Here is a 17,991-nt window from a genome sequence, read left to right on the forward strand (position 1 = left end):
CAATTTGCCATATGTTGAGTTCTCCTATAATAACAGCTATCAAGCCAGTTTGAAGATGGCACCGTTTGAGGCACTGCATGGCAGGAAGTGTAGAACCCCTTTGATGTGGACTGAAGTGGGGGAACGTCAACTCTTTGGGTCTGACTTGATTCGAGATGCCAAAGAGAAGGTCATGTTGATCAAGGATCGACTGAAGATCACTCAGTCTCGACAAAAAGAGTTATGCTGAGGCCAAGCACAAAGATGTGGAATATGCACCTGGGGATAGGGCATACCTTCGAGTATCGCCACTTCGTGGAGTTAGGAGGTTTGGGATCAAAGGGAAGTTGGCACCACGTTTTGTGGGACCCTACAATATTCTAGAACATAGAGGAGAAGTAGCTTATCAGCTAGAACTACCAGAAGCTCTATCAGGAGTTCATGATGTATTTCACGTCTCACAGTTGAAGAATTGTCATGCTGAATTGGCAGATATTCCTTTGAATGACACGGTTCCTTTGGAGGCAATTCAGTTGGAGAAGGACCTCACATATGAAGAGAAGCCTATCAAAATTCTTGATACAGCCTAGCGAGTTCCCCGCACCAAGACGATCAAGTTATGCAAAGTACAGTGGAGTCATTATACCGAGGAAGAAGCCACTTGGGAGCAAGAAGAAGATTTGCGAGCGGATCATCCACATCTTTTCTCTAGCTAGCTGAATCTCGGGGTCGAGATTCTTTTTAAGATTAGAGCATGAGCATTTTGCGTAATTTTATCATCATTTGAATAATTTTAAGTGTTTATGAGTGCTTTCCATTTTAATCATTTTTTTTATTATTAAAGTGTTAGAATGGCAACCTATACAAAATTGTAATTTGCATATTACTATTTAACCGAACAGTAGGAATATTATCCCTATATTGCATTTTGAGTAATTTAATTATGTCCATAAGGCATCTAAATAAGTGCATGCAAACTAATTTATTAAGTTCTGAGAATTTTTTACTAGACTCCAAATAATAAGCATGTTATGCGAAAATTATTATTTTATATCTTGTTTAGCTTTTCTGCGCCTTTAGTAATAGTAACTTAGTATTACACCTAACCAATTAGCTCACGGGCTAAGCCCATTCCTAATTCTGATCATGCATGTGAGCACTACGACTCAATTACTACATACATGCAGCACGACCCAGCACCACTCTTATTTTATTTTATTTTATTTTCCTATCTCCTTCCTCACGATCCAACCTGGGTCGTTCGTCTTCATCCTTTGGACAGGCTCAGGCAACGAGCCAGCGCCGCACCCCACTCGCGCCCGACCCCTCCCCTTCTCTCCCTCTCCACCAAACTGCTCTGAACGGATTCCTCACGCCCTCCCTAACTCCTGATCTTCCGTTACCCGCACTAAACCGTGCCCTAATGGCCATTAGAACACCGGAAACGGCCGCGATGAAGATGCCATAATTCCGACGACGCCCTGCGTCGTTCCGACCTCCCCTGCATCCTATAAAAGGCCCCCTCCCCTCACAACTCTCTCCTTGCCCGAACCCCTCTCCTTCGGGAGCTTATACCCCTCCCATCGTCGTGAATTGCTCACCGGAGTTGCTTGACACCGCTGCTGTTCGTGGAAGGTTCCGGCGAGTTCGAGGTGAAGGAGACATTCTAACTCTTCCGTCCCTCATATCTCGACCTTGCGCATCTTATGGATATGGTGTTCTGTTGAAAATTCACAGCCGGAGCACGAGTTTCACGTTGTTCGCTTCCGGCCGGAGTTCCGCCCAACTCCGGCGACATCTAGCAGCCATCTAAGGACGAACCAGGAGCCGCGTCGTGTCCCGGAGACTCACCTCGACTTCCTCTACTCCGTCCACCTCTCCTTCGTTGCTGTTAAAAGGGAGAAAGAGGATTGGTGGAATAGATTGTTGTATTGCTTGAGCCTCGTGGCATATATATGCAAAAGAGACCGTAAGAAAATATATTGGTGGAATAGATTGACTATTCGTCACCCTGGATGAGGAATAGTTATTCTTCACCCCCTCTATTTTACCACCAATGCACTGTAATTTTACGTTCCGTAAGTTTTGTCTTATTTCTGACGTAAAAAAAGACCGTAAGAAAATATATAATCGCCATAAAAAATATTTTTATGTTATGTAAAATTACAAACATAAAAACATAGTGTAAAATATACGTAAACTTCAAAAAAATTGTCTTATGACCTATATTTTTATTTTCTTATACCAAATTTTACATAATTAATCAATAGGAATATAACTATTTGAATTCCAAATGTAATTTAATTATGAAGTGATCGTAAAATTACCTTGGGTGAAGAATAACTTATTCTGCATCCTGTGTGATGAATAGCATCACTATATATATATAAATATTCTTCACCCAAGGTAATTTTACATATATAGGGATTGACTATTCGTCACCCTGGATGAGGAATAGTTATTCTTCACCCTCCTTTATTTTAACATCCATGCACCGTAATTTTACGTTTCGTAATTTTGTCTTATTTTAGACATAAAAAAAGAACGTAAGAAAACCATATAATCGTCGTAAAAAATATTTTATATAACGTAAAATTACAAATATAAAAACATAGTGTAAAATGTACATAAAGTGCAATTTTTGACCTATATTTTTTTTGTTATGCCAAATTTTATGCAGTAAATTAATATGAATGTAACAATTTGTATTTCAAATGTAATTTATTTATAAAATGGTCGTAAGATTACCTCGGGTGAAAAATAATTTATTCTGCACCCTGGGTGATGAACTGATGCTTGAACTGATGAAATTCGAGCGGTTGAACTGATGCTTTCTGTTGCTGTTAAAAATCGTCTTCTTTAGTTCAAATTTTTTTGCAATTTTTTTTTGTCGAAACGGGACGTGTAATATATCTTTGGAAAGCTCTTAACATCCACATTACAATCTTATAATTTGTTTTTGCAAAAAAATTATGATTCAAGAGCAATTTTGAAGAAACCGTTTTTTTAACTGAAAACGTGAATCGCATTTTGGACTTAATTTTCAAACGGTTTGTCGGAATTGAGCAAATGAGATGGCGTTGGAAAACTTGTGAAAATCCGCATCTTCCATATATCTACTATTTTTCAAATTCTATATGATTTAAAAGCAATTTGAAAAAGGTGAAATTCTGGGCAAAATGTTTTTCACTGTTTTTTGCAAACGGTTTGTCTGATTGACGCAAATGATACGGCGTTGGAAAAGCTATGAAAAATGCGCAACTTTTGCATATATAAAGTTTTTTCTAATTCTTTACGGTTTAAATACGAATTCAAATACGGTTAAAATTGATTTTGAACGTGGTTTTTTTAAAAAGTTTGTCGAAATGGGGCAAATAATATACCGTTGGATAGCCATCGAAAATGTGAAACTTAGTCATGTTGAACGTTTTCTCTACTTTGCAACCGTTTAAGAGTAATCTTAAATACAGCATGACGGATCATGTTGTTTTCTCGTCTGAAAAACAGAGTAGTCGTACTGATATATGTATATGTTTGTATTGAGCTATTTTTGTAGAGTAATTTTAAATGGTTCCGAAAAAAGGTACTTGTACTGACGCTTGCATGGGTTTGTACTAAGCGTGTTTTCACTAACTAGACTTTGCTCTGTTTTTTGGGTAATATTTTTCTCGTAAATTTTCAACGGTTTACTATATCCTAGCCATGAACTTGCATGGTTTATATTGTTGAACTGAATGTTATTGTATCGTTGGCCCTGTGCTTGCATGGTTTATATCAAACTGAATGATATTTTTTCAAAAAGAAAATATTTTTTTATTCTTTTTTTGAACTAAACATTTTTTTACAACGATGTTCTGGACTTCTCTTATTTTATGACTTGTACTTTTACCATTTGAATTGCATGGGGTTTCCTTTTGCTTGAACTTCTACAATTTGAATTTTTGTCATTTCTTTTATTCCGAACGGACCACCGTTTTTAACTTGTACTGATCAATATTTTTAATTAAACCAATTTTCCTTTGTAGAACAGACCACCAATTGTATGTACATCAATTTTTTATTACCTGTAAATGAACTCTATTTTTAGTTGAACTTCCCCTGTAGATGTACATGAATTTTTTACCTGTAAATGAGCTCTCCTCTTTTCTTGAACTTCCAGTGTAGATGGCATGATTTTTTCCATTCAATTCAACGTTTATTTTGAAACTGAATATGCACAAGAGAAGGACCACATGCATCCAACAATCTGACGAGGTTACAATAAATAGGAGACAATGTATACAACAGAAAGGCTTCAAGTAGTACTATAAAAAAATCAAGTAGTACCAAGCTCTCCTTATTTTGTTTGCTGTAGTTCCTCAAAGTGATGTAGCATACACATAATTGCTTTTTTAGGAGCTTGAACTATTGTTTCGGTCAACATAAGACCCTCAATTGTAAAAGCGGCGAACTGAATATAACTTATTTCTATGGATCTCAATGAAGTAAAACAGGGAGCAGTATGTGAATGGCAGTACAAGAACGACGAGCATGGCTGTGGCATCCAGCGATGGCATCATTAGCAAGATGGTGTAGAAGGCCCCTAAGGAATCCCTTGAACTCAGGATGCAGTGGCAGCAGGGACTTTTTTTGTTGAATCCACTGAACAGAAGGGAGCTCCTTCGACCTGTAAGATGGACGAAAAAAACCATATAATGTGAAATGAAATTTGTCAAGGTCGAAATGACCGTAATCATGTAAAACATGTAAAAATAACAGACAAGTTCATGCACAGTAACATTAGAAGTACACAAACAAACCTAAACAGAAGTTCTGTACTTTGAAATACTTCATTTAGTTCCCAAATACTTCATCCGTTTCGAAATATGAACTTCTATATTTATTTTCTTAGAACTTATTATGTTTTCCCTGCAAATTTCATGGGTTTTTTGTGTTTCATGTTTTTTGTTTATTTTTGTTTCTGTTTTTGTATGAACTTATTATTAGAGAGACTAGTTTTAGGTATCAATATAATCAACATTTTTCTATGAACGGCCTGGTCGCTACGACAATGAACGGCCTGGGGGGACGGTATTGGACTGACGTACATAGCCGAGGCCGATAAGGGTAGCACGGCAGCAGAGCTACATGGACTCCAGGGGCATCAATACATGAACTTCTTGCTGTACCTGAACGCAAATAGTTTCAATACCCATGTAAATAACATAAAAGATGTAGAGGGCATCAAATCATAACCAGAACATATATGTTTTAGAATTCCTCCAGGCTCCAGACAACTAATTAATCACTAGAGGTTTTACACATGTAGCACACACAAATATATCCAATCACCCTCTGTCATAGAATGAATGCAAAACACAAAAGAAAAATAAATGAGCAAACTGCTTATCCTGAAGTTTGGGCAAACTTAATTGGAGAACTAACAATAAGGAATACATTAGACCATGGAAAGGTGCACATCGTCCTAATTAGTAGAGGCGCAGGTCGCCAGCTCGGATCTAGGAGAGACATTTTTTTTGTGATGACCTTCTGCTCCCTCTCCCTGCCTTAACCCAAACAGATGAATAAAAAAGAGCCAACCATAAATGCAAAGTACGCTGAACTCTGAACTTTTCTGGAGCTTTTTGTTGAACTGAAGCATGCTTCGGAGCAGGACAAGATCAAGCGGATCGGGAGGAAGCTGAGCAACATACATTGGAGATGCAAGACCACAGTACATCTATTAGAGATGTCACTGAACTCTGGGACGTTTGTGCTACAAGAACTGAATCTACAACAGTCTTAGACTTTCAGGTTCCATATGCAAGATAGCTACAAATTGCTAAAATCAATCACCAACAGAAAAAACACCAAAAGGTTAAATGGCTGCTTGAGGAAGAGCCAAAACTATTTTGGGGTGGCGGACGGCAGCAACATGTGGGCTGGGTTGTCGCGCATCGGGAAGGGTGAGGAAAACGGCAACCCAATCACTATAGTGGAAATAGGAGCTGACGGACGTGGACTGCTGCTCGGCATGAACTTGACCGTCCGGATGCCACGTGGCTGGACTGGGGACGACGCTGGACATACTGGAGCAGTGGCAAGGGAGCTTAGAGAATCAGTGTACATCGGCAACGGTCTGCTCGCACAAGGTGATGTACTGCTCTCCTGGGATGAACGGGCGAAGTGTGTGCCTCCCGAGCCGCAGCGTCGAATTGCTTCAGGTTGTGTCGCTGAACGACCCGGTGTGGCGGCCAAGAAAGGTATGGGCAGTACAACGATGGAGCTCCACAGGAAGTGGCACAAGGCTCGGCACAATCGGCCTGGGAGCTGCGACGGTGAACGGCCTGGGGCGGCCGGGTTGGACTACTAGTACGGACGCCACATCCTGGAAACCTTTGCAATTGACATGGGGATGCTTCCAGATGCACCTTCGATCATGCACCAAGACATTTCATTTTATGTTTTTTTACAGTAGAACAAATACTAATTTTATGCCAAGTAAGTTCAAACAGAACAGAAGTGCAGCTTCATTTGCAAGAATAGAAAAGAACATAGGTTTCTTTTGATACATAGAGGCATAACACCTGTTGTGCTAGAGGAATAACATGGAAACAAGGAGGAAATTGGACTTGCAATTGTTAAGTAGGTGAACTGAAAAGCATACAAAACATACACTGAAGAGCGGGATCCGGCCGGTGACGTTGCGGTGGGCCGTCTGCACACACACGGTCACACTCCACCGTGCCCCAATCTCCACCTCGCTGAACTGAATGAAATTTATAAATTGAACCGAATTGAAAGAAGAATTTGGACATCATGTGTACATCAAGAAATAAACTTGAGCAGTACCAACTACTAAACAAAAAGTTTTGGTATATTGAGATTAGAGATGGTACATTGGTGAACTTTTTCTCCCTACAGAATCGTTAATCAAATAGATGTACTGTTCGCGAGGTTTTATCAACATGATAAGTAGTAGCAGTACCACTCTAGGTGGCAAAGTAGTAGCGGCACAAAAGAAGGCCACCATCAACAGTGAGTACTACCGCGACACCTAAACTATGTGTTGGCCACGCTTGCTTTACATAGTACCACAAGATTTTTATGGAAAAAAGTACTACAAGATTCGTGAACACGAGGGCATACAGAAGTTGTACTGAAGGTGTGAATTAGAGCAGCCGGAAGAGGATGCAGCAGCACGCACACACCACCAGATAGTTCTCCTATCTCCAGAACACATGTATACATACACACATCTCCATCTACAACAAACAAAAGAAATTGTTGACCTCCAGAGTTTTTGCAAAGTGAATTAATTTTTGCAACCAGAGAACTTGCTACACTTAGCAAAGGTGAACTACTAATTCCCAAAAATTGCAGGATGTCTACTTCCCTGAACCAGAACTTTTGAACTTCACGTATGCTCATATATGCTATTTCTTTTGAGTTCCCTATCAAATGATCGGTTTCAGTAGCCGAGAAAATTGGCTCAACCTCATAGCTACGAAAATGAATTTCATTTAACCTTAACACATAGAAAGTTTAAACTTCGCTCAATAGCTAAATAGTTCAACCACATACATACAAGCAGAAAACATGCAAAATTTGGTCCTATTTAGACATATACATGAGTACAATAGATCAAGTCCCAAAACTTTTGTATATAAGATAATTGATAGCCACATTTCTTAGTATTTTTGAAATATACATGAGTACAATAGCTCAAGCAAATAGGAAACCACGTAAGTGATGGAGAAGGCAGAGAATTAGTTCAACATCCAGTCAGCAATTTAAAAGTAAAGAGGTAACAAAATGTAGTTGAGCTATACTGCATCACACACAAAAAACTTGAACTTTACATAATCAAACCTGCTTAGCGACGAACTCCAGCTTAAGATGTATCCTGTACCAAGACCAAGCTTAAGATGTATCATGTACCAAGACCAATCTAGAGAACCAGAACTGCAGAAATTAGCAAATTTGAACTTTTAGTAATTCATTCCATCGGCAAAATGAATTACAAAATCTTCTCTTCACAAACTATGTACATCAACAGCAAAATCGAAGCAACAACTGTAACCATATTTGAAAATCGCAGAAGCAATACATAGGTGTACTGATGCGCGGGGAATTTTAGAACTGATGTTCTATTATTTTTGACTACTGATGTCAATCCTGCTCTTCTTTTTCCCTTGCTGCTTGTTGCATGTGCACCAAAATTGTAATAGCAAAGCACCTTAAATTAATTGACAAAAGAGGTTCCTCTATGCACAAAAGAGGGAGTCTGTCGAACCTGTTGACATTGTTTAACATGGCAGTCTGCAAACTCTGTTGTGCATCTACAAATCTTCTCATACTGTATGAAGAACATGGAAAAACTTATGTAATTGGACTTACAACCGGCAAGTAGATGAACTGAAATGAATACAAATACCCGTTGTACTATACAGGAATAACATGGAAACACAGATGAAATCGAACTTATGATCGACAAGTAGATGAACTGAAACAGAATACAAAGATACATGTAAAGAGGAAGGGGGAAGGCCAGACCTCGTCGTTGCGCCGTTGAACGGCCTCGGTTGTCGGCAGTGAACGGACTGTGGTGCCGGCGGTGAACGGCATGTCTGCTGCGGGAATCGGGGGATGGGGCACGGCCTGCAGAAGCAGGAGGCGGTGACCTACAGAAGGAAGAGGCCGCGACCTGACGGCAGAAGAGAATTGAAGAAATAAATATTGGGGCCTGCTCATATATCCACAAATTCAGACACCAAAACTAAAAGAAAATAATAGAACAGAAATAAGAGAATGTTAAATTTGACGTATCAGTTTTTACCATCACTTCCAAACCTTCAGTTTTTTCACTCCTATCTAATCTTCAGCAAATTCTCTAGCGGACTATTATTCTTGTCAAAAGTAATCAACATGAATGATCTCCACCAGTTACCAATTCTAGTGGAGCTATTTGTACCTTCATCATAGAAAAAAGTAGACTTAATATTTCTAAGTTCTGAAGATGAACAAATAAATCGTACAAAATACTATCCAAAAATCACACTTTTCACGATACCAAAATTCTGAACTTGCCATACAATACTTTTTTATTTTGTCATGCGGCACTCTTTGAACTTGCACAATTCATTGGTGGCAGGAAGCAGCAACTAGAAGTATACAATTGTTTTACAGCATCCTAAACCCTGAACCGTATCTGTAGGAAATCTAGTCAGGGTCTCAGGAATCAACTAAATTTTCCATTCAATTCTATATTTCATCAGTACTAGTAGGACTCAACCATAAGTGCGGAATTGTAGCAATGTTAAGGAAATAGTTTCAGGAGCTGCTCACGCCGGATGTGGGGTGCTCGCGCTCGTGGACGCTATCGACGCCGACGACGGGATCCAGCCATCCACGGGAGCCCCGCTCATGGACACCGACGATGTGCTCCGGGGGATGTTTAATCTCTACCTAATTTGCCACATTTTTTATTTTTTACAGCTCACTTGCAGAACAAAGAGACATATTAGGTGCCTCATTTTTTCATGGAAAAATCAAATAACATTTTTGGACGGCGGAAGAAATCTAGAGGAAAGAATCTTACCTCCACAGTGCAGTAGCTGGGCCTCCCTGCAGCAGGAGAGAGACGAGGTGCTCCATCGAACGTCACCGTGGGAACGACATGGTGGTAGCCAGATCCTGGGTGTTGCTGCAATGAACGGACCGGGTTGGTGGCGTTGAATGGCCTGGGGTGGTCCGGTACTGTGGTTATGGAGCCCCACTAGGACGAGATGCGCGGTGTGGGAGCCGGGGGAGATGGGGGCGCGGCGGTGGCCGGAGCTGGTGGAGATGTGGTCGGGGCGGCGGCAGGAGCCTGGGAGGAGAGTGCGGAAGGGAAGGTCGGGGCGGCGGCGCGCATGGCAGGAGGAGTAAGGAGGTGCGGCGGCGGCGCGCGTGCTAGGAGGAGGAAGGAGGTGCGAGGGCGGCGGCACGGGTGCTAGGAGGAGGAAGGAGGCACGGGTGCCAGGAGGAGGAAGGAGGCGCGGGGACGGTAGCGCACGTGCCAGGAGGAGGAAGGAGGTGCGGGGATGGCGGCGCGCGTGCCAGGAGGAGGAAGAGGAGCGGGACCGGTGACACATTTGGTCACGTCAAGCAGCATCGAAGCATACACCTTCGTGGAAGCTCCGATCGAACAAACCCAAGTTGATGACATATACATGCAATATCAAAGCTAGAACAAATAGTAATCAATTATGAGACCAAGCACGTTGTAGCAAAATCTAATACTGTTTACTCACAGCCATATTGCTTAACTTATCCATCATCAGGAGGGCAATTGATTAGTTCCTGAAGGCACTTAACGTGGTTTCATTGGCACGCAAAATAGTGAGAACATTCTTTCCACCAGCTTCAAAAACCACGTTGCATAATGCCATTCATTCTTCCATCTAGCAAGTGTGTGGAAACACTAAGCTCAATATATACTACATTATATGGTATTTGATAAATCCAGTTACGAACATGGAACATAAATTTTGACTTTTTATAGTTGTCCCAAAAAATTCACACAATTTATATGTTGCAACACATAGAAAGAGAAAGCATACGTTCAGAACCAATATTTATCACACCAAAATGGATGTAAATAGAAACATCACTTTTTCTTGGAACGGATGTAAAATTCATATTACAACAGTCATCTAATTTCCTAAATGGACCTACACAGACCAGGAAACAATTTTTGCTTCCCTAGGGAATCTTCCTGAATTGTTTCTTATATTTCCATTCCTCCTAATCTCCGGTTCTGTACAAAGCTCTTCAACTGCACAAAACAGAAAAAACAAAGAATACAATTGCATGATCAACATAAGTCGTGTGTTCTAATGGAAAGCGCCGTAATGCAGCAATATAATTCTATGCTTATTACAGCAGAAGTTGCAATATAGGTCGACAAAAAAGCAAGTTTCAAGCACCTGGAAACAGATTATAGTACAAAATTTTAGCATCCTTGAACCACTACATACTAACACAAATTAATTTATCAGTGTTCATGCACATAGAACAAACTGTGTTGCCCACTATAGGGTAGGAAATTAAAGATGAATACTTATTAGAGTGTAACTGACATGTTGAAAGATCCTGCGAAGTTTGAAATTAATCGCATAGATATTGCTGATCCTAAAAATTGAATTGCAACGAAAAGGTGGAATACAAGTAGAGGAAAATAACAGAGATTTCAATGGGCGAGCATGGCCGAGGACATGACAGCTTCAACGCCACACCACCTTCAGTACAGAGATTTTGTTTGAACTGTGGCGGACTCTGTACATGGTCGAGATTAGCTCATAATGAACACTATTAGGTTTACCTCTCCAATTTCTGTTTGCTGCAGCTTTTGTGCTTATGAAGAGGAGCCTCAAGTGTTGCTCATGGCCCCAAGAGTTTTCATCGCAACCCATCTTGAAGAACAGGGCAAAGAGATCAAACAACTCATCCAGTCGACATAAACTATATCTCAAACCTTGAATGCAGCTCCACTTTCCGAAAATCACTGACCAGTTCACAAGGACATCTCCAGGGCTGAAAAGGCTGAAAAATACAAGCATATAATAAGTTTCTATGCTCAGCAGTAAAAATACAAGCATATAATAAACAATCAACAGATAACTTACTTCTCGCCAAGCAGATTTAAAGCATGAAATTTCTGCCCTCATGGACGCGCCATGGAGAAGAGTAAATTCATTAAACACTCGTACCTAAATGAAAGCAGGAATTTGAGCAACAAAACGGGCATGTAGAAAAATATCTCAGCGACTGCGAACAATTGATCAAAAGGCATGACTTACAGTGGATAGACTGAGGTCTCGGCCGTGCATAGATTCTACCCAGTAAAATGGCAGCAACACGCCAAGAACAACGACAGTTAAGGATCACATCTGTCCATACATGGTCCATACTCCCTGAAATCCTGGAAGAACAAACCGTGAAAAGTTGAAATTAGGAGTAAATAACATATCAAAAGAGTTCACAAATAGAAAGGAGAAAATCCGATATCTGTACAAAGACAAAATTATGTTTCCGTATCATAAACTCTGTACATCCAAATCGCTAGGAAGATTCTCTGTTGGGCTACTACTGCAAGGACATCCAGCATTCTGCTCGTACTTTTAAACACATGAACGAATCAACATGTATGCACTGAATGAAAATATCCTCATGAAACAAACCAAAGGAGGATGAAAAGCAGATCTGAGACTTGAGGAGAGAAGAAATATCATATTGATGTACAATCCAAATAACCTAAACCTGAAAATAGAGAATAGAACCATGTATGCATACTTGTACCCTTTCTGAATCATTAAATACACCATAACTATTTTAAATTTATTCGTTTAGCAATTAGGACACCGTACATAGAAGTAATTAATTACCTATAAACATCAAAAGTTAACTAAACAGTAGGCTATTTACATGGACCAAATCAAATTTGTGACTGGTTTTAAGGTTGGAATTGAACACTTGCAGACATAGACGACTCAAATCAACCTTGACTAATCAATAAACAATCGATTCCAACATACGGAGAAGAATCTAAGTTTCTTGTGAGGCTTCATCTAGGAACAATATCATTCCCAATCAATGAAGAAACACGTGACACCACTTACATGGGGCCGAAGAGGTTCTGGCGGAGGTGCCGAAGACATGCGAAGGCGGCCCCGGAGGTGCTCGGATCTGGCTGATGCAAGGGTCCATAGCGCGATAGGGAAGGCAGGGGCTCAGGGGCGTCGCCGTACAGCCGATGGTGGGGGCGGCGAGCAGCGATTGCTAGAGATGTGCTGGCCGACGAGGTGGAGATGGTGGCTGCTTGGGCCTCCAGCGGTGGCTGGTCTGACCGGCGCGGCTGCGCGGTTGTGCCCCTGGTCGGGGTAGGGAGGGCAGCGGAGGAGGTCGTCGGGCGGCGTACAGGGGCTGCAGCGGCCGGTGGAGGACCACGGGTGGACCAGCGCGGCGGCGAGGTGGTGCCGAGGACGGCGAGCGATGGCCGAGGAGCTGAGGGGCGGGGTGGGGAACTGGGGATGAGTGTGTCGATGAGAGAGATGTGGCCCATGTGGGCTTTGCGGGGCTTGGCCCATGCGCGCGTGCGCGGGATGAGCGACGACGGACGAAGATTGCGAGCGACGTAAGAGGGGAGACGGAACCTTACGTTTCTTTTAGATGGTAGAGAAGTATATATATATATATATATATATATATATATATATATATATATATATATATATATATATATATATATATATAGAAACTCTATTAATAACCCTGGGTGAAGAATAAGTAATTCTTCACCCCGGTCGACCAACCGAGCCAGACTACCTAGCCCGATCGCACGGCTCAACAAAACCACCACGGCTCCACCGGTCGCCGCTGCACCAATGTAAAATTTTATACCCCTCAGAAAAAAAACAGCCCACTTCTCCCACTCCCCTCTCCGATTCTAATCAGGAGCGGAGAGGACGAGGCGTGCGACGATGCGAGGGGCGGTTCACCATGGTGTCGGCGTCGGCTCAGCGTCGTGATGCTCGTCGGCGTGGTGACCGGCGCGTGGGCTCGGCATCTATGCCGGTTGGCCGAGCCGTGTGCAGAGGCGTCGGTACTGCTTGGCGGTAGGGCTTCTTCATGATGCGCAGGGATCCCCTCCCATCACGGCGGTCCCAAGCACATCTTTCTCCCCTCCCCCGCCGCTGCCTGCCGGCCAGCAAGAGCACCGCTGTGCTAGGTACCCTGTGCTTCCACCAGGCATAGTGCGACCCCCCGCTGCCGACGCCACTGCAGGTTCCGCCTCCAACCTTCGCGAGCAAGCAATCGTGTTTCCCTCTCAGCCGCGTACTCCTCAACAGCGCCCCTCCAGTTCTTCCCTGACCCCAACGCTGATTTCAGTCTGCTTTAAAAAAACACCGATTTCAGTCTGGTGCTCTAACGCCCACGATGCGGCTATATCTCCCACGTGTCGAGGCACGACTTAGAGGCATAACCGCATAGTGGTTTTGTCGCAAGAAGGGTCATCTTCACACAATCCCATGTAATGAACAAGAATGGGATAAAGAGTTGGCTTACAATCGCCACTTCACACAATACATAAATATCATTCATACATCATCCAAAATACAAACATATAGACCGACTACGGTCAACATCCAGATGAAAATAAGACAACCCCAAATGCTAGATCCCCGATCGTCCCAACTGGGCTCCACTACTGATCATCAGGAAAAGACACATAATAACGACCACGTTCCTCGTCGAACTCCCACTTGAGATCGACGCCATCGTCTGCACTGGCATCGTCGGCACCTGCAACTGGTGTTGGAAGTATCTGTGAGTCACGGGGACTCAGCAATCTCACACCCGCGAGATCAAGACTATTTAAGTTTAAAGGGGGAATGGTGCAAAGAGGTGGAGCTGCAGCGGCAAAAACATATTTGGTGGCTAACTTGCGCATATGAGAGCGAGAAGAGAAGCAAAGGAACGGACGTCATCTAGCAATGACCAAGAAGAGGTCCTGAACACCTACTTACGTCATACATAACACAGACCGTGTTCACTTCCCGGACTCCGCCGAGAAGAGACCATCACGGCTACACACGCACTTGGTGTATTTTAATTGGGTCAAGTGACAAGTTATCTACAACCGGACATTAACAAATTCCCATCTGCCTCATAACCGCGGGCACGGCTTTCGAAAGATAATACCCTGCAGGGGTGACCCAACTTAGCCCATCATAAGCTCTCACGGTCAACGAAGGATAAACCTTCTCCCGGAAAAACCCGATCAGTCTCGGAATCCCGGTTTACAAGACATCTCGACAATGGTAAAACAAGACCAGCAAAGCCGCCCGAATGTGCCGACAAATCCCGATAGGAGCTGCACATATCTCGTTCTCAGGGCACACCGGATTGTCCAAGCTTCCGATAGGCCAGACCAGAGTTGCCCCTGGTGGCCACCGGCGACTGACAGTTTGGACCAATACTCAGAGGAGCACTGGCCCGGGGTTTAAAATAAAGATGACCCTCGGGCTCTAGAAAATCCGGGGGAAAAGGTATAGGTCGCAAATGGTAAAACCAAGGTTGGGCCTTGCTGGAGGAGTTTTATTCAGGGCGAACTGTCAAGGGGGTCCCATAAATCACCCGACCGTGTAAGGAACGCAAACTCAAGGAACATAATCCCGGTTTAACAGTAACTAGGGCGGCAAGAGTGGAACAAAACACCAGACATAAGGCCGAGCCTTCCACCCTTTACCAAATATATAGATGCATTAATTTAATAAGAGATATTGTGATATCCCAACATGTCCATGTTCCGATATGGAACAACTTCAACTTCACCTGCAACTAGCAACGCTATAAGAGGGGCTGAGCAAAAGCGGTAACATAGCCAAACAACGGTTTGCTAGGAAAGGATGGTTAGGGGCTGACATGGCTGAAATAGGAGACATGATATAGCAAGTGATAGGTAGCGAGCATGGCAATAGAGCGAACAACTAGCATAGCAAAGATAGAAGTGATTTCGAGGGGTGGTCATCTTGCCTGCAAGATTCTCAGAGTTGTCGAAAGCTTGATCCTCGTAAGCGTACTCGACAGGTTCCTCGTTCACGAACTCGTCTCCCGGCTCTACCCAAGACAAGAACACAAACAAACGGAACCACAATCAACAACGAGAAATGCACAAGCAACATGATGCAAGACATGTATGATATGCAAGATATGATATGCGATGCGTATGCGTGCTCCGAAGGAAAATGATGAACATGGCAGTAACTTGGCAAACCAAGCATGCCACTGGAAAGATGAGATGATTTCGGTCGAAATCGATATAAAGATCACCGGAATCGGATACACGGTTTGCAAATGACAAGCAAAACAAGAATGACACTAATCTGCGATAAACAGCAAGATAGCACTTAAAATACAAGAAGTAACAATGCTACAGCACCCCAACATAGCAACAAAGCACATGGCAGTAATCTACAGGAGATGCTTGACAAAAGATGAACACTGAGCTACGGCTAGTTCACAACATATCAAGCTCAAACAAGCATGGCAACAGTGCAAAAGATTACAGGTTCACAGACTTAGTGAAAAACTGGACATGGCAGAAATCAGCATCAGGTAGCAATGTTCGGAGCACGGAATCAATATGCTACAGGAACTTAACATAGCAAGACAAGGCATGGTAGTGTTCTACTAAATGCACATGACAAAAGTCCCTTACTGACCATAAGCCAAAAAGGACCAGAAGATATGATGGCAAGCATGTAAACATAGCAAGTTTCGTTATCAGGTTTCAGACTTAGCAGAAAACAGAGCATGGCAGAAATATTAATATGTAGGCCTCTTTGTGAGCTTGACGCACTCACTACAGAGCAATGCATGACAAACCAAGCATACCTACAGCAAGATGGCATGTTTATGAAGCTATCCATGACAAGATCAATTGCATAGCATGTATGGATCAACTACAATAAGCTTGGCAAAAATGCATATCATGTTAAGAATCTGCCAGAAATATTTTATAGCAAAAGTAGAGCAAGATTGAGTCATGCTATGGTACTCTAAAATTGCAAACAATTGCAGGAATGGATCAATTACAACTATAGCTATAAAACATCCTTACTGAACATCTACAAAATGTGCATGGATCTCTCTCTAGCATCAAGTTTACATGGCAACAAAATTACAGCAGACAAAGACAGAGAAATCACTAAGTCCCTGAAAACAGAATTATTACGGGACCTACTTTGCATGCTTGTGCTAGTCACCACAGAGATCACAAAAATACATGGACTATACCACTGGAAAGATGGCATGGCATACTTCAAAACACATGTAGAGCTCATGCTCAAAAGATGCACAGAATAAATGATACAAAAATGACAAATCTCCAAGTTCTGCTAAGAACCAGAGATTAACAGCAACTAGCCCTCTTCCAACGAAGATTTGGGCATCAAGATGACCTCTCATGAACATGGTGCAATTGAACGAAATGAAGAGCATCACGAGACGAACAATTTGACATATTATACGCGCGAATCGGAGCTACATGCACAAAGTTACGGCATCGAGAGCACAAGCACTTGCTGATGGAATTCACAGACTTAGGAAAAAAAGGGGGGTTCGGGTCAAACCTTCCCGTTGACCAGATCGGATCGGGGGAGGTTCCAGGCGCGGGCGCTCGAGCTCGCCGGCTCGGGCCGGAGGAGGAGAGGGCCGGCGGGCGAGGGCGGGGGCGGCCGGAGGCGAGGCGACGGCGCCGGAGGAGGGGGCCGCCGGCGGAGGCGGCGACCACCGGCGGGCGAAGGCGCGGCGGCGGGGCCCGGTGGCGAAGGCGGCCGGCGGTGATGGCGCGGCGGCGGCCGGTGGAGTTGGCGGCGGCGGCGCCCGGCGGCGCGGGCACGGGGCCCGAGGCGGCGGCGGCGGGAGGAGGCGGGCCGGCGATGGGCCTGCGGGCCGGCGGCGCGGAGGAGAGAGAGGCGGGTGAGGTGGCGCGCGCCGATTGGCTGCGGCCGGTGCGTCCGGCCGGCGGCGGACGTGTCCGGCGCGGCGCGAGGAGAGGGTTAGGGTTTAGTCTGCAAATGTATTTCGGGATGCTCACTCATTTATAGGTAGAGGGAGCTAGGAGACTCCAAATGAGGTGCGGTTTTCGCCCACACGATCGTGATCGAACGACCTAGAGCATGGAAGAGAGTTTGGTGGGCTTTGGGCTGGTTTTGGAGTGGGTTTTTGCTGGATACTCAGATGGACTTTGCGGATGCCCGGTTAACCGATGAAGTACCAAACGACCTCCGAATGGAACGAAACTTGACCGGTAGTCTTCGGGTGATATATTAAGACCACTTGACAAGCCTCGGTCCATTCCGAGAGAGTTTGACACACGCACACGAAAGAAAACAAGAAGGGTGCACCGGAGGAGATAGGAGCGCCGGATTGCAAAACGGACAACGGGGAAAAAGCTCGGATGCATGAGACGAACACGTATGCGAA

General features: G+C 43.6%; 1 protein-coding gene and 2 long non-coding RNA genes across 15 annotated transcripts; 1 reads left to right on the forward strand and 2 right to left on the reverse strand.

The window, feature by feature from the left end:
• Nucleotides 1-1,194: 1,194 nt before the first annotated feature.
• LOC120974560 (uncharacterized) lies at nt 1,195-2,046 on the forward strand. Its single transcript, XR_005769933.2, has 2 exons — nt 1,195-1,631; nt 1,717-2,046. It is a non-coding gene; the product is annotated as an uncharacterized lncRNA (long non-coding RNA).
• A 2,212-nt stretch (nt 2,047-4,258) lies between these two features.
• On the reverse strand, nt 4,259-10,138 carry LOC109762137 (uncharacterized). Of its 13 annotated transcripts, none has more exons than XR_006670058.2 (10): nt 9,560-10,090; nt 9,307-9,460; nt 8,515-8,665; nt 8,255-8,317; nt 8,069-8,156; nt 7,831-7,923; nt 7,108-7,223; nt 6,635-6,727; nt 5,067-5,147; nt 4,259-4,645 (listed from the first exon to the last, which is right to left on the reverse strand). XR_006670058.2 is itself a non-coding variant. In XM_020320955.4 (10 exons), the coding sequence occupies exons 5-10, from the start codon at nt 8,314-8,316 to the stop codon at nt 4,410-4,412; spliced, it is 681 nt and encodes a 226-aa protein (XP_020176544.1). In that variant the 5' UTR covers nt 8,317; nt 8,515-8,665; nt 8,798-8,932; nt 9,307-9,460; nt 9,560-10,138; the 3' UTR covers nt 4,259-4,409. The 13 variants fall into 13 exon arrangements, 10 of the variants coding, with proteins under 10 accessions (XP_020176544.1, XP_020176547.1, XP_020176543.1 ...); XM_020320955.4 differs by lacking the exon at nt 8,069-8,156 and adding an exon at nt 8,798-8,932 and having other exon boundaries at nt 9,560-10,138; XM_020320958.4 differs by lacking the exon at nt 8,069-8,156 and adding an exon at nt 8,798-8,932 and having other exon boundaries at nt 9,307-9,426; nt 9,560-9,839.
• A 342-nt stretch (nt 10,139-10,480) lies between these two features.
• Nucleotides 10,481-13,028, reverse strand: LOC141042016 (uncharacterized). Its single transcript, XR_012203823.1, has 5 exons — nt 12,621-13,028; nt 11,802-11,923; nt 11,628-11,711; nt 11,324-11,544; nt 10,481-10,777 (listed from the first exon to the last, which is right to left on the reverse strand). It is a non-coding gene; the product is annotated as an uncharacterized lncRNA (long non-coding RNA).
• Between the last annotated feature and the right edge of the window lie 4,963 nt (nt 13,029-17,991).

The sequence above is a fragment of the Aegilops tauschii genome, chromosome 2 (assembly GCF_002575655.3).
Source record: "Aegilops tauschii subsp. strangulata cultivar AL8/78 chromosome 2, Aet v6.0, whole genome shotgun sequence".
NCBI lineage: Eukaryota > Viridiplantae > Streptophyta > Magnoliopsida > Poales > Poaceae > Aegilops > Aegilops tauschii.

What these genes read in the sequence shown, in the direction of transcription:
- LOC109762137 (XM_020320955.4), bottom strand. Translation starts at nt 8,316, where the DNA reads ATGAGAAGATTTGTAGATGCACAACAGAGTTTGCAGACTGCCATGTTA. An exon ending in ATGTTAAACAATGTCAACAG is followed by an intron (nt 7,924 to 8,254) that starts GTTCGACAGACT and finishes TAATTTCTGCAG; the next exon opens with TTCTGGTTCTCTAGATTGGT. An exon ending in TGGAGTTCGTCGCTAAGCAG is followed by an intron (nt 7,224 to 7,830) that starts GTTTGATTATGT and finishes TGTTTGTTGTAG; the next exon opens with ATGGAGATGTGTGTATGTAT.